General features: G+C 43.8%; 1 protein-coding gene across 2 annotated transcripts in view; it reads left to right on the plus strand.

Annotated features, from left to right (window-relative positions):
- Positions 1-83: 83 nt before the first annotated feature.
- The window catches only part of NTN4 (netrin 4), a 130,736-nt gene continuing 114,434 nt past the window's right edge, over positions 84-16,385 (plus strand). The window contains exons 1-2 of one of the 2 annotated variants that reach the window (XM_017861747.1): positions 84-642; positions 3,423-3,952. In XM_017861747.1, coding sequence (XP_017717236.1) covers positions 588-642; positions 3,423-3,952 — 585 coding nt within the window. In that variant the 5' untranslated portion in view covers positions 84-587. Of the gene's footprint in view, positions 643-706; positions 1,112-3,422; positions 3,953-16,385 lie in introns of those variants that run through there. The other variant, XM_017861748.1, reaches the window with a different exon arrangement.

Genomic DNA, 16,385 nt, shown 5'->3' on the forward strand with positions numbered 1-16,385 from the left:
CTGCACCGCCCGGGCTGTCAAGCGTGGGGGGCGGGCGGGAGGAAGGGGTGGAGGTGCGAGGGGAGGAGGGCTGGCACCGGAGCGCCGCGGCGTCGGTGCAATAAAAATGCATCGCATGGAACTGCCGGTGGAGAAGGACGGGACAGAGCCGGGGCAGCCAGAGGAGGTGGGAAAAGCGGAGGAGGACGCCCAGGAGGAGGCGGCAGCGGCGGCGGCCGGGAAGTGAAAGGTCTCGCAAAGTTCAGCGGCAGCTGCGGGCGCCGAGCCCCGGGCTAGCGGCGGACGAGCCCGCAGGGCCGCTCCGCGGGGCAGCGCGGCCAGGCCGGCTATGGTCCGGGGGCTCCCGCCGCCCCCCAGGTGCCCGGGACCCGCCAGGCCGGTGCGCGAGGGTCACCCCACCTCCCCGCGCGGTCCCGGCCCCTGGCTTCCCGCTGCCGGCGCCCTCTGACTGAGCCCGGCGCCCCAGGAGGAGGAAGAAACCAGGGCCCCGGTCCTTCCCGAGGACGGCGGCGCTTCATCCCGCAGCGCAGAGGTCTCGGCTCCCTCCCGCACCCGCCCGGCCCGGCTGCTCCCGGCTCCTCCCGGCCATGGGGAGCTGCGCGCGGCTGCTGCTGCTCTGGGGCTGCACGGTGGTGGCCGCAGGTGGGTGGTGACGCGGCGGGGCCCCCACCCCTTTCCTCGCTGCTTCTCTAACCCATCTCGGGACTCGGGGGTGCAGGGGAGCCGGGGCTGCGAGCGCAGAGCGCGGCTCCCGAGGGTGAAATGAGTGGCCATGTTCCACCTCCTTTCCCCTGGGCTCCGCACTTTCAAATACTATTGATTTATTTTTACAACTGGGATACACACGCGCTTGGATAACCAGATATCCTGAGTGCGCCGTGCCGGGGATACTGCGACCGGGGTTTCTTTCTCAGTTTGGCTTGTTAAAAAACTGCTTTTCCACTTGGTGAGGGAACAAAGGACCCAGCTCGCCATCCCCCGGCACTTCATGGCCTAAGGAATGATGAGGAGGGGTGGCCCAGCGACCCTGGGCGCGCGTGGGCCGGGGCCGGTCTCTGGTGGAGGCCGGTCGCTGGCGTCCCTGACCTGGTGCTGGGTACTAGAGAACCAGGTAAGGACACCTGGGGCAGAGCTGAGCGCCCTCTCCCCGGAGCAGTGACTGGAACGCAGTGGGACTCCTGGCTTGGACGATAGGTAGTGATCACCCTGGACTTGCACTGAGCTGGCTGGCCGCCCCTGGGGAATTGGTACCCTGGCCGAAACTCTGCGGGAGGTCGAAGGCGGGTCTGCTCCCTGGCTCGGTAACTGGACAACCGGCGGAGGCGTCGGCAGATGCCCTCTCCCTCCCACTCCCATCCTGGCTTTCTTGGGCTGCCCTAGGCCACCGGCTCCTGGCTCGTCGTTTCTGTATTCGGGAGCCCCTTCTGCTCCTCTCCCTCCCTCTTGCGGGTCACCTGGTTTCCAGTTAGGCGTAAGCGCAGCCCTGTAGGTGAGGAGGAGAGATGTGAGGGAGTCTGCAGACATCCAGTCTCTCGTGCGGATCTCACCTGCTTCAGAAAGGGTAGCCTGGGCTAGAGAGACGCGCAGGTGGCTAAAGAACATTGTCGCACGCATCTCCTCCCTTGGGCTTCCACTCTTCCCTGAGGGCCGCTGGCACCCAGCAAATCCAGGCTTTCCAGTCTGCATTCCAAACCAGTCCAAGTCACAGGAGCATCCTTAGTGTCATTGAATAGTCACTCGAGAGACTCCAAGTATTTTGCCCCACGGATTCTTTATCTGGCTCAAATCTTTTCTGGACTTAGGAGTTTAGGGGCATTTAAAATTATTGGATATTTTTCCCAGGGACATATTAAAGGCCTAAGATTTTACTTTAATTCTTGCACTCTTAAAAGATGAGCTTTAAAAAATCTTTTCCGTCTCAAACCATATTATGGCAAAAACATGCAAGCCATTGAAAGGTTGTAAATAAACATCACAAGGCAAGTGTTTCAAGTCAAAAATACTTGTACAGGCAGTATATGATTTTCCCCGAAATTTTTTACAGGTGAGTCATAGCACACTGTGTGTTTGTGTGATTCTGGCCACAAGCAACTGTTGCCCCAGCTAATGAGAAAAGTGGCAAACAGAACCCAAGCATAATGCTCACTTTAATTTGACATTTAAAAAATAACGCCTAAGGAAGCCCTTTAGTTGCAAGGCTATGTGGGGTTGGCCATTGTCAGTGTGTGAAATGTCTCTGTTGCAGCCTAAGCTGTCATTTGGCCTCCTCCAATCCTTACTGTGATAACAGTTCAGAGATACTGCTTCTTAAGAAGCAGAAACATTCAATTAGCTGGAATTTAGGGCTTGATTTCCTTTTCCCTCTTTTCCCCTCTGTTTTAACCTTTAAAATAGAGGATTTTTGCTTAAGGTATTCATAATTAAAACGCCAAACCCAAATCAAAGGATTATAGTATGTAGTCAGAATGTTAATAAGTGGATAATGTTTATCATTTTAAGTCATTTTAAAACATTGAAGTCTGTTGGACCTTTGTTTGGGAGGAAGAGTGTGTTTTTTAAAGAAGGTGTTTTAGTTCACAGATAATATTTAAAGGTGCTGTTAGTGGCTGCCAGACTGTAGACACTCTCCTGTTAAGCAAACAGTTGACTACTATATAACCTGTCACAGGTAGAAACCCTGAAGAGACAGCATGTAAAATAAGCTTTTCTGCCTTTTGGCAGTTCAGAGTTTTTTTCTTAGTTATGTTTACGTAATGTTAGAAATTGATAGTGCACATCTGAACTCCAAAGGTCTCTAGCTTTGCCTCCCCCTAAATGAGGACCCATCGTATATTTATTAAATATCTCATATTGCTTTTCCTAGGGAATTTATCCCTTCACTGGCTTAAAAATGTAAAGAAAATAGAGTTCCACATTTCCTTCTAAATGCATTCTCATAATAAACATGTTAAATCATGTGAAGGACTCACATTAAATTTGAAAGACTAACTTACGTGGTCTTAAAACATTATAGTTTTCTATAGTCATGACTTCAAAACACATCAATGTATTTGAAATACAGAAAACATTTATAAGACAAAGTACTTGAAAAGTTTTAGGCCAATAATCTTCACCCTGGTGGTTCTATTTTCCCTCCTCTTGTCCTCTGCCTAAAGTATTTGTTTCTCTGATGTGAATTTTACATCTGAACATAAAAAGCAAACACACACACACGCATACACACACTCATACATGAATGCATTGTGAATGCAGAACAGTGTTCCTACTCAGACATGAACATGGTAGAGCACGGTAGAATTTTCCATTTATTGAAAGTCTCAAGCGGTTTTGGGGAGATCCTTGATTGTTGTCGATGGACTAGGTGGACAAAAGAGCTTTCCAGATGGGTTTGTCTTGCATCACGCATGCTTTTCCTTTCTTAGGACTGAGTGGAGTAGCTGGAGCGAGTTCCCGCTGTGAAAAAGCCTGCAACCCTCGGATGGGAAATTTGGCTTTGGGGCGAAAACTCTGGGCAGACACCACCTGCGGTCAGAATGCTACCGAACTGTACTGCTTCTACAGTGAGAACACGGATCTGACTTGTCGGCAGCCCAAATGTGACAAGTGCAATGCTGCCCATCCTCACCTGGCTCACCTGCCATCTGCCATGGCAGACTCGTCCTTCCGGTTTCCTCGCACGTGGTGGCAGTCTGCGGAGGATGTGCACAGAGAAAAGATCCAGTTAGACCTGGAAGCTGAATTCTACTTCACTCACCTAATTATGGTGTTCAAGTCCCCCAGGCCGGCTGCCATGGTGCTGGACCGCTCCCAGGACTTTGGGAAAACATGGAAGCCTTATAAGTACTTTGCAACTAACTGCTCTGCTACATTTGGCCTGGAAGATGACGTTGTCAAGAAGGGAGCTATTTGTACTTCTAAATACTCCAGTCCTTTTCCATGCACTGGAGGAGAGGTAAGGGCACCTGTTTAACTCTACACTGTAAGTAAGATAGAAAAATGTTACCAGCCCACATTTTTTTTAAAGCGTGAAGCTATACTTGTAGCAACATGAATGAAATTAGAATTTTTCATGAGCTTTATTTGTCATAAATTATTTCTCACCCTTACGTATGAATGTGTAGTCATTTTCAAGCAGATCACCCACTGGCTGGGTTTAAGTCAGTATTCTAAGATTCAAATTTTTCACATTATAAAAAAAGAGCAGACTCAAATCATCACTCTAGAGGCTCCTCATTGCTTTAGTTCTCGGGACTACTTACCGTGCTTCTGAAGGGGGAAGAGTTACTGAGACAGTCTGTTCCTGGAGCCCACAGGGGTATCTTCCTGATACTGTTAATATAAATAGGAAGTCAATAAAAACAAAGCCAAGAAAGAAAAAAAAATCTGTTTGTCAGAAGGATACTTTTGTATGACAGTAGCAAACAAATGAAAGTAGTTTCTTTTAACATACAAAGGTTCTTCTGGCCTCACAGACACATGAATTTCAGCTTAGGCCATCTTAAACTCATTCTGCAAAACAGTCTCCTTAGCTACTGATCCAATTTCTATGTGGAATGTTTTCTCTTTAATATTCCCTTCTCCTAAGGGAGAAACAGGTCTTTCTTTTAGCTCTTCTTAACTTATGTGGCAGTACCTTGAAAGGCTCCTCCCAGCTCTCAGGTGTATGAGAACAGAGAAAACTGAATAAAAGCAGATTAAGAGAATATAATACTTCAATAAGTAGATGAAGAAACACTGATTCAGGAAAAAGAGAAGAGAGTATAATCATTCTAATTCTGGTCCATGTCATGAATATACAGACTAGATAAGTGGCTTTCAACTGGGGTGATTTTTGGTCCCTCTTCCCTGGGGACATTGGGACATTTGGCAATATCGGGAGACATTTTTGCTAGGGGGAGGAACACCACTGGCATCTAGTGGGGGGATGCCAGGGATGATGCTAAACCTCAGACGATGCACAAAATAGCATTTCCCACCCCATCCCCAACCAAAAATTATCTAGCTCAAAATGTCAATGTACCAAGGTTGAGACAGCCTGGGCTAGGCATACATCCAATACATGGATCACAATGGCTATAGAAACTAGGATAAGCACTCTTCTAGCATCCTTTATATAACTATTCTCAGACTTCTCAGGTAGTTGTGTATAATCAGCATGTATTGACCCCCTCAGGCACTATATTCAATGCTACTAATACTGCTTTTGGTGTGGTATGGGGAGGTGCTTGCCAGGGGCCTGATGAAAAGTTTGGTTTGGGACCTTCTTTCCCCACTTCCATAGATACATGAAGACTTTTGCCATTTTATTCAGCTGCTTCTTCTGTGTGCACCTTGAGGAGACCAGCAAGAATAGTGCTGCTGGCACCAGAACCAGTGCAAGCAGCACACCAACTGTTTTCCATTCTTCTTCATGGTCCTCAAAGTTGGCTGAATATTGTAAGCCCATTTGCAACCTGTCATGATGGACATTTTTAAAGATAACAGGACAGGAAAGAGACAGATAAGTTAGACTCATTGTTTTGTTATGTGGAGAACACTTTGTGCTGAAAACAAATGAATGGCTTGAACTCTCAAATTGCTTTGGAATTGATCCTCAGGCTCATATCGGCTCCTTACGTCTCAGTGCTACTGGGCCTTGTGTACCTATGAAGTTGCAAAAATACAGTTTTAGTAACCAGATGGCAGGCATGTTCATTTAGCAAATATCACATTGAATTTATTGCAAATTTATTGCCACAGTCCAGCAATTATTTAAAGATGACTACAGTAATCTCTACTGGGCCCTGTGTATCTATGAAGTTGCAAAAATACAGTTTGAGTAACCAGATGGCAGGCATGTTCACTTAGCAAATATCACATTGAATTTATTGCAAATTTATTGCAACAGTCCAGCAATTATTTAGAGATGACTACAGTAACTTTGAACTGACCTATATGGAAATACAATCTTGCCTTTTTTAAAACCAAACTATTTATTGTCATCAATGTTTATATCAAATTCCAAGCAGATAGAGACTAACATTTATGTAAGTTATTCCAATGTATAGATACCTTCTAAACTTAGTTCTTAAGTGTTTTTAATTGTAGTTGTTATTTTAGCAGACTTTTTTTTTCTTTTTTGAGACTGAGTCTTGCTCTGTCACCCAGGCTGGAGTGCAGTGGCATAATCTCGGCTCACTGCAGCCTCTGCCTCCCGTGTTCAAGCGATTCTCCTGCCTCAACCTCCTGAGTAGCTGGGATTACAGGTGCACACTGCCACGCTCAGCTAATTTTTGTATTTTTAGTAGACATGGGGTTTCACCATATTGGCCAGGCTGGTCTTGAACTCCTGACCTAGTGATCCGCCCTTCTCAGCCTGCCAAAGTGCTGGGATTACAGATGTGAGCCACTGCGCCCGGCCTCAGCAGACATATTTTAATGGTAAGAAAAGCATCAAATGTGACCTAGTTCCCTCTAGAACATTATTTGCAAGTGTAAAGTGTAAAGAAGTCGTTATAGAATTTCTTCTTTACAGAGGATGGGTTTGGAAACTAATCTTTCTCTCCTGAGTTAAAGAATGGAAGAGTCTTTCTCTAACTCAAGGACCACAGGAAGCCTCCCCAGAAATGATTATTGCCTTCCTCTCCTCTGTCATGTTAGAATATAAATCAGTGCAACGCTACAAATTTATTTTGCAGTTTCAATTCCATGTCACCAATTTCCATCTTTGAAAATTGTGTGCTCAGAAAAAGAAGCTAGTCAATCTAGTTTGAAAATAAGAAGTCTCAGATTTCATTTATGGCTTGTTTGTAATATTGTAGGCCTATATTTTCCTCCATTCTATGTAAGACTTAAGACTTCTCTAGGTATTATCGTATTAATTAGGCTAGCATAAATATATGCCAGACTTAATTTGTTTCCAATGTTCATTCAGAAATACTGCTTTGGGTTTTGAGAGCCTGGAGCTTCAAGTCTAAAGAGTCAGAGTGGAAGGCACCAGTCATCCGAAAGAGGACTTCAAAAACATAGGCCCAAAATTCACCCAGAAGAACACTTTTAAATAGACATTAAACCTGCTATATAGGAACTTCCTGAACTGCCCAGCTCTTTCAAAGAATGGGGTATGGCTATCCTAAAATTTATCTCCCTCCCGGGAGATGAGATTGAGGCTTGAGTTTAAATGATTTGCCGTTAGTTATGTGACAGAGCTAGGACCAAGTCACAAGTCTTCTGACCTTAGGTCTAGTATTTGTTCCATAAAATCAAGTTCTCTCCCTCTATTAGTGACCCCCAAGAACTACTGGCGGGGAATATCTTCTATCTCCCTCCTCCCTCACTCCCTTAAAGCCATTTGCTGCTATTCATCTGGATATGAAATGAAGGTAAAATAGAATTTGCCAAACAGTTTTCTCCTGAGTAGTAATGTCCTCTGAGACGGTAGTGGTATACTGAGAATAAAATACCCCATTGTTAACTTAGGCTGGGAAACACTGACTGGGTTTAACAAATTGAAACATTTATAAATACATTAATATTCTCATTATGTACCCTGTGTCCCCAAATGGGAGATTTAGGATGTGACATTCCTGGACTTATTTGGTTATGAAACCTTGTAATGCAGAATTCGTTACTATCTTTCAGGACCCTAATGATCCACAGAGCACAGCGTGGGAAATGCTAGGGTGGAGGTTTAAGTGCTCCCAAAACCCTGGTGAAAGGCACAGACAGGCCTGGGGCCAGGCATCCACGCATATCAAGACTCTGTCCATTGAGAGCTTAATCTCCTACGTAGTTGGAGCAGTCAATAATAATAACCTTGAGGCTAAAAATGATGGGTTAATTAGGCTTTTTCAGGGTGGAAGAGAAGCACTCTCAGATTACCTCTGTATATAGAAAACACAAGGAAGTGGGGAGATGTAGCAAACAGTCTTAGATGCCACACAGTCAGGCCTCATGAGACTGGAATTGCGATGATCACTGTTAGGAAACAGCATCTGTTCCAGTGTGACCCAAAAGCAACTCTAAAAGGATGTAGTTATTGTCTCTTTAGAAGTGAGCATGACTTGTTCCCTGCTTTATTAACTCTCTATTAAAAGAACTCTATTCAAAATTGGATAGCAACCAATTAAAGCCCACAGATTTTTAAAATTTTTCTCCAGGGCATTATGAAAATGTACCATTCAAAGGCAGGACTGTAAAGTCAGAGACAGCAGTACAGAGAACCCAAGAACAGAGGGAGTAGCTGGGTCTCAAAGTAATCGTTGAGTAGAAAAGGATTATTGGGCTGGGCACGGTGGCTCACGCCTGTAATCCCAGTACTTTGGGAGGCAGGCAGATCACCTAAGGTCAGGAGTTCAAGACCAGCCTGGCCAACATGGTGAAACCCTGTCTCTACTAAAAATACAAAAAAAATTAGCCAGGTGTGGTGGCACACACCTGTAATCCCAGCTATTCGGGAAGCTGAGGCACGAGAATTGCTTGAACCTGGGAGGCGGAGGTTGCAGTGAGCTGAGATCACGCCCCTGCACCCCAGCCTGGGTGACAGAGTGAGACTCTGTCTCAAAAAAAAACCAAAAAAAAAAAAAAAAAAAAAAAAGTAAAGGATTAGTAAAGAGGGTAAGGCTTGTATCCATTTTATTTACCTGTATGTCCCTAGCATTTAGCACATTGCTTGGATCACAGTAGGCAGTCAATACATCTGTAACTGAATGAATAAATGAGTGATATGACAAGCAGGGAGAAATGAATAAGCCCTGGGCCAGGGATGAGGATCAGAAACCTTGGTTAACTTGGAGAAGATGAGTTGGTAGTCACATGATATTAGTTATGGTGTGGGAAGGGCAACCAATAGAGGATCTTAAATAATGTTTATTCACCCATTTCTTCAAATAATTTTCAAGCTACTATGTGTCAGATCCCATTCCAGGTGGCATAGACATGGCAGTGAACCAAACACATAAAAATCCCAGTACCCATGAACCTCAGATTCTAATGTGGGGATGGGGAGATAGAGAACAAATAGGTGAAATCTATGTTATGTTGGAGTGTGGTAAATACTAAGGAGACAAAACAAAATGGGGCAGGGGATGGGGAATGCTGGCAGGGGAAGGTCTGCTATTTTTCTATTTTTTAAAATTGATTATTACTTTTGTTCCGTTAAAGCAGAAAAAAGAGAAATGGGGAACATAAACAAATGGAGAAATAGAAGTGACATGGTAAGATGAGAGAGTCAAGCTTAACAATTTTATTTCCAACTTTTAAGTGCAGGGGTACATGTGCAGGATCTGCAGGTTTGTTACACAGGTAAACATGTGCCATAGCGGTTTGCTGCACAGATCATCCTATTGCACAGGATTGGTACTAAGCCCAGCACCATTAGTTATTCTTCCTGATGCTCGCCCTCCTCCCACCCAGGTTTTCTATCTTTAAAACAGATGGAAGGATTTGTGTCTGATAGAAAGGACAGTGACAAGGACCATGAGTTCCTGGCAAGTTTTCATGAGTGATTAAAACCTATAATTAAGGGTCACATTTCTTTCACCTGGTAGGTATGGGAAAATGATGTTGGATATTAATTAACCCAACATTCATTGATAAAAACCCCTTTTGCTAGTGTTCCTTAGAATGAGAGCATTTGAAAAGGAATCTAAATGTTGTTAATGGAAAAGACTATTACTCATGAGTAATCTGCAACCTAAAGATAGTTGAAGTGACTTGTCTTCAATTACTCAGCTGAAATCTGTGTTTCCTGACTTCTAGCCCAGTGCTATTTCCACTATAGTAAGTTGAAATGCCTTTTGCCAAGTCAAGTAGCATAAAAGATAAAAAAAAAAAAACTATATACATTCCTTTCCTTCACACTCCTTACAACCTACTGGGTGAGAGAGTAAACATGATAATTTATCGACTGATTCATTAAATTATATGAGATAGTGCATGCTTAATCCCCCATATACGTTGTGTAGATAATATGCCTTTCAAGATCCAAGTATTCATTTGTCTCCATGCCATGGAAAGGGCTGTGTTTCAATATCTTGTGATAAAGTCAGTATGGCATAAGTGTGCAGAAGATGATAAATTACTTAATCGTGGTTTTGTGGGCATTTACATTTATGCTATGTTAAGCAATATTCGGAATTTCTTTCTTTCTTTCTTTTTTTTTTTTTGAGACGGAGTCTCCCTCTGTGGCTCAGGCTGGAGTGCAGTGATGAGATCTCGGCTCACTGCAAGCTCCGCCTCCCAGGTTCACGCCATTCTCCTCCATTCTCCTGCCTCAGCCTTCCCAGTAGCTGGGACTACAGGTGCCCGCCACCACGCTCGGCTAATTTTTTGTATTTTTGGTAGAGACGGGGTTTCACCGTGTTAGCCAGGATGGTCTTGATCTCCTGATCTTGTGATCCGCCCGCCCCGGCCTCTCAAAGTGCTGGGATTACAGGCATGAGCCACCGCGCCCGGCCAATATTTGGAATTTCATAAAAGATAAAACAAAGTCGTATATGAGTAGGGATGCTTTCTAAGCACAACTGTTCGGTTAACTACTTGTTGTCTTCAATTGGTGAAATCTGTTCATGCCTATTTCCGCAGTAGCAGTAGTCACAAGTCATGATGGCTGCTAATAGCTATTGAAGCCTTCCCACCTGCCAGGTACTCCCAGTGCACTGCGTCCCTTATTCTCACAAGAAGCTCCTTAGTTAAGCACCAATATTAACTCTCTTTTACAGACAAAGAAACTGAAACCCAGTGAGTTGAAATAACGCAGTCAGAGTCAAATAATAGCTATAATTATTGAGCTAACCTATGCCAGAGCTGGGATGATTAGTTTGCCTTGAAGTTATTTATATGATTAGGCTTTATACTAACTCCAAATGTTTTTTTAAAAAAGAGGAAAACTAAAACTAAATTTCTCTGGTAATCAGTAGGTATTGTATACAACATATAGTTTAACTGATAATTTGTAATATGGTGGTATGCACTTTGCATAATAAAGTTACTGCTTTTACGTTAGATAGAAGAAGTATCTATAACAAATGAAGACTCTGCACTTAGTGTTATCCAAGATCATTTAAAATAAGCTGTATGGGAATGAATATCACAGTTCTCAGTACCACTCGGCATACGTTGTTGTTTGATTGGTTTGGTTTTTGCAGGGAGGGGAAGTACTTTTTCTCTAGTTAGTACCTACTTTAAGTAGTATTTCTAATGAAGTCATCTAATGTATTAATGTTGCACCTTGCATCATATTTTACATGTAAGGTGCTAAATAAAGTGAATAAGTAAAATATGTAGAATGTTATATAGTGATAAGTGCAAAGGAAAAAAAAAAATAAAGCAGAGATGGGTGCTGGTGGGGAGAGGGGGCTTATGTTGAGATGGGGCTCCCAGAGAAAGCCTCATTGAGACTTTCGAATAAGGACCCAAAGGAAAGTAGAGGTGAGTTGTGGACATACATAGAGAAGAGCAAAGGCCTTGAGGAAGTCCGCCTGGCACCTTCCAGTCTGCGAGGAGGTTGGTACCAAAGCTCAGGGGTCCAAGTGCAGCATAGTAGATGAGATCAGAGTGATGGGGAAGTGTGGGCATGTGGGCCCTCAAAAAGAGGTGCCCAGGATGACCCAAACTTATGCCTAGATCAATTCAATCCTGTTCATTATTTTTAGCATTCCCTCAAAGGAGCCCCAATTTGAACCATATGTTATTCTGGGCTTACTTATGAAGTCATTTGTTTTTAGTCTGGGTGATATTAGAAGCCACTGGAGGCCAGGCGCAGTGGCTCATGCCTATGATCCTAGCACTTTGGGAGGCCAAGGCTGGTGAATCACCTGAGGTCTGGAGTTCGAGACCAGCCTGACAAACATGGTGAAACACTGTCTCTACTACAAATACAAAAATTAGCCGGGCATGGTGGCGGGTGCCTGAAATTCCAGCCACTAGGGAGGCGGAGGCATGAGAATCACATGAACCCCAGAAAGCAGAGGTTGCAGTGAGCCGAGATCACGCCACTTCACTCCAGCCTGGGCAAACGAGTGAAACTCCATCTCAAAAAAAAAAAAACAAACAATAATTAAAAAAAAAAAAAAGCCATTGGTGATTTTGAGATTTTAAGTGGTGGGGTGATATTATCTATTTTTAATAGGATTACTCTGGCTTGTGTGTTAAGAAAAGACCAAAGAGGGAAGGAGGGTGAGGGAAGAGGCAGGGGGACCATTTAGAATCCTATTGTAATAATTCAGTCTAGACTCAATGGTGCATGGGACAGAGGGCAGAGGTAGAAATGGTGAAAAGTGGTTGAATTCTGGATCTATTTTGTTGATAGACCCAACAGCATTTGCTGACAGGTTGGATGTAGAGTATAAGAGAAAGAAGTAAGTATGTTTTTAGTTTGAGCACCTGGAAGAATGCAGTGGTCATTTACTGAGATGGAGAAGACTTGCCGGGGATCAGATCTGGAGAGGAAGACCAGGAACTCATTTTCAGACATGTTAAGTATGAGTTGCCTTTTAGACATCCAAACGGAGATACTTAGGAGGCCACTGGAGTTTAGAGTTCAGAAAAGCGGGCTGGACCAAATATACGTGTGAGATTTAAAGCTATGAAGCTGGATGAGATTGCCAAGGGAGTGAGTATGGATTGAAAAAAGAGAAAGTTCTTGTATTTTTAGTAGAGACAGGGTTTCACTATGTTGGCCAGGCTGGTCTTGAACTCCTGACCTCAGGTGATCCACCCACCTCAGCCTCCCAAAGTGCAAAGAAATTAGCTGGGCAAGGTGGTGGGCGCCTGTAATCCCAGCTACTCAGGAGGCTGAGGCAGAAGAATCACTTGAACCCAGGAGGCAGAAGTTGCAGTGAGCCAAGATCATGCCATTGCACTCAAGCCTGAGCTGCAGAGTAAGACTTCATCTCAAAAAAAAAAAAAAAAAAAAAAAAGAGAAAGTTCTAAGAACTGAGCCAAAGGGAGAATTAAACTTAGTCCATTAATGCTGCCATTATTGAAAACACTTTTGCAACTAATCTTGGGTGGGCACGGTGGCTCATGCCTATAATCCCACCACTTTGGGAGGCTTAAGTGGGTGGATTGCTTGAGTCCAGGAGTTCGAGACAAGCCTGTGTAACATGGCGAAACCCCCTCTCCACAAAAATTAGCTGGATGTGGTGGCACACACCTGTAGTCCCAGCTACTTGGGAGGCTGAGGTGGGAGGATCACTGAGCCTAGAGAGGCTGAAGCTGCAGTGAACCATGATCACACCACTGCACTCCAGTCTGGGCAACAGAGTGAAACCCTGTCTCAAAAAAAAAGAAAGAAAACAGATCTCACTAATTTATGGGTCCAACTTTTGTTCAATTAAGCAACAACATGAATTGATTTATGTTGGGTTACCATAGTCAGAATGGTGGGTGCAAACTCTAAAATGACAGGTGAGAGAGAAGTTGGGAACAGCAATTTCACATTTTCAAAACATGACCTAAAACAAGCAAGGAGAAGGCAAAGTACTAACCGGATAACAAATGATGATGGAAAAGGGAGAGGGAGCAATAGTTGGAATGCTATATTGAAGGAGGAAGAGAACTTTGAAAATACTGTGCTGAAAGAGAAATGTTGATTTTAGAGACCTTCAGATTTTGAGGGCCTCATATTCCGTTCATGTTGAAATTATCTAACTTTTCACCCTTTTTTGACTCTCAAAAATTCAGCAATTGGAGCAATTTTTTGGAATGCCCCTGGACTATCACAGTATTGGAAACAAAGTTAAAATATAGCACTGTACACATTTTTCTGCTTAATGTTATGAAGTTTGATTTACAGAATTTGATAGAGAGCGTCTACCTTGACAATCCCATTTAAGTAAAAGGGTTTATACTTTCACAATTTCAATTTGTGTGCAGAATTTAAAAAAATTAATCTTCTAATTAGTATTGAATATATTAATATTTAATTATTCTGTTAAAGAGGACAAGGGAAAACCAACGTTCAGAGATCATCGTAGAATACAACAGTTTCAGTGCTGGGCAGTTTGCATACACTCAGTTTATCTCTAAGAAACAAATTCTCTTCCTGGATGCTTCATCTTGCTAATGAGCAAACAAAAACAGAACAACACCCTTCTTTCTATGTCATATTTCTCTTCTCTTCCTCCCCTTCCTGCCACTGGCAGAGGAGCAGAAGTCTTCCCAGGCCTCCGCTATGTTTGCTGATGTTACTTTACACTTCATAATCCCAGTTCCTAAAACAAAATAATTATGAAAATATTCACATGCTTTCTACATGACATCATGTTCATTTGTGCTGACACTGTCTTCTGGCTGCTACTGAAAAAGGCTTCTCTGTTTTAAAGTTGAAGAGAGAAGATGTGATCACCCTCTTACACTGTTTAATCTATGTCAAGAACTTTTGTTTCTTTTTGTTTTAGCCAATCTGGCCCTTCTGAGGCCCTTGAGGTTTTCCACCAGTTTCTTTTGTAACAGATGCCTACACTTCTCCCATACTCTGTGTCCCAATAAATAGCCCCTGATCCCACCACCACCTCCAGATAAAAAGTAAAGGTAAGGCCGGGCGCGGTGGCTCAAGCCTGTAATCCCAGCACTTTGGGAGGCTGAGACGGGAGGATCACGAGGTCAGGAGATCGAGACCATCCTGGCTAACACGGTGAAACCCCATCTCTACTAAAAAATACAAAAAACTAGCTGGGCGACGTGGCGGGCGCCTGTAGTCCCAGCTACTTGGGAGGCTGAGGCAGGAGAAAGGCATAAACCCAGGAGGCGGGGCTTGCAGTGAGCTGAGATCTGGCCATTGCATTCCAGCCTGGGCGGCAGAGCGAGACTCCGTCTCAAAAAAAAAAAAAAGTAAAGGTAAATGGAGGTTACATCAAACTGGTGCTGCATCAGGAGAGCCTGGCACCTCACTCTCCAGGAACCCTCATCCTTGCCCTCCATCCTAACACATCCAAATGGGTGCAAAACTCTTCCTTTTGTAACCATAGCTCCCTCTCTGATGATCAGGAAAGCTCAGAAGAATGTAAGCCCACTGGAACACCCTCTCTGAGGAGGGGAGTATGCTGAGAAAGTGTAGTTTGCAGAAACCAAAACCAGGTGATTGGCAGCCCCTACATCCCACCTTTCTTACTCATTCCCGTTTGTCGCTTCTGGCCATTTTTCTTTCTGATTTTCACTTCTGTTAAAGCAAATTAAATATGGCCTGAGAAGGATTCTGTACTTCTATATCTGAGCCGTTGTGGACAAACTGTAACCTAATTTAATAGGTAAACAAGATTGAAAACTGGCCGAGAGTGGTGACTCATGCCTGTAATCCCAGCACTTTGGGAGGCTGACGCAGGTGGATCACTGCGTCAGGAGTTCAAGACCAGCCTGGCCAACGTGGTGAAACCCCGTCTCTACTAAAAAGACAAAATTTAGCCGAGTGTGGTGGTGCATGCTTATAATCCCAGCTACTCGGGAGGCTGAGGTAGGAGAATCGCTTGAACCCAAGAGACAGAGGTTGCGGTGAGTGGAGATTGCACCATTGCACTCCAGCCTGGGTGACAAGAGTGAAACTCCATCTCAAAAAAAAAAAAAAAAAAAGATTGAAAACCTAATTTAGGAGTATGCACCTGTAACAACGGCTGAGTCTTAGTCAATCCCAGCATCCATACTTCAACCATTCATACACTGCCGAATGTTCAAATTGTGTTCAAATAAGGCAAATGCCAACCTGTACCAATCCAGTTCTTCTGTACCTCACTTCCAATTTCTGAACATCATTTCTTTCTTTCTTTTTTTTTTTTTTTTTTTGTTGTTTGTTTGTTTTGTCTATAAGTCTTCTTCCACCACTGGCTGCGGTGGCATCTCTTTGAATCTGCTGTGATTCTGGGGACTGCCCAATTCGCAAGTCATTCATTGCTCAATTAAACTCCTTTAAATCGAATTCAGCTGAAGTTTTTCTTTTAAGACTCCAAGTTATGTCCCAGTAGACCACTTATTTTATCTCTGCTCTGGCTCCTATTTGTCTGTAAAAATGGACATGATACTTAGCTTGCCCCCACGATTTTCTCTCTGGAATCTTCTATCAGTTCTCTCAATTCCACTGCCCCCTCATCCTTCCATCGCATCCCAATCCTAGCTCAATCTCACCGTTCATCTTCTTGCTCCTTTGGCTAGAGAACTGAACTCTACTGGAGAAAATAACAACACAATCATACTGAGAGATGCCTTTATGTTTTCCAGTCTTAAGTTTGCCCTGAAACTTCCCTGGAAGTCCTTCTTCACTTCTGCTCTCTTTCTTCCCTGCAAAGACTCTTTCAAAGCTTCTCTCTTCTCCCTGACCCCTCTGCAAACCCCCTGTTCACTCTCAGCTAAAGAGCTTGCCTCCTGCTTTACAGAGAAAATAGATGTATACATGGCATTGCTGTCTAACCCAG

The sequence above is a fragment of the Rhinopithecus bieti genome, unplaced genomic scaffold, assembly GCF_001698545.2.
Source record: "Rhinopithecus bieti isolate Rb0 unplaced genomic scaffold, ASM169854v2 scaffold_61298, whole genome shotgun sequence".
Lineage (NCBI taxonomy): Eukaryota > Metazoa > Chordata > Mammalia > Primates > Cercopithecidae > Rhinopithecus > Rhinopithecus bieti.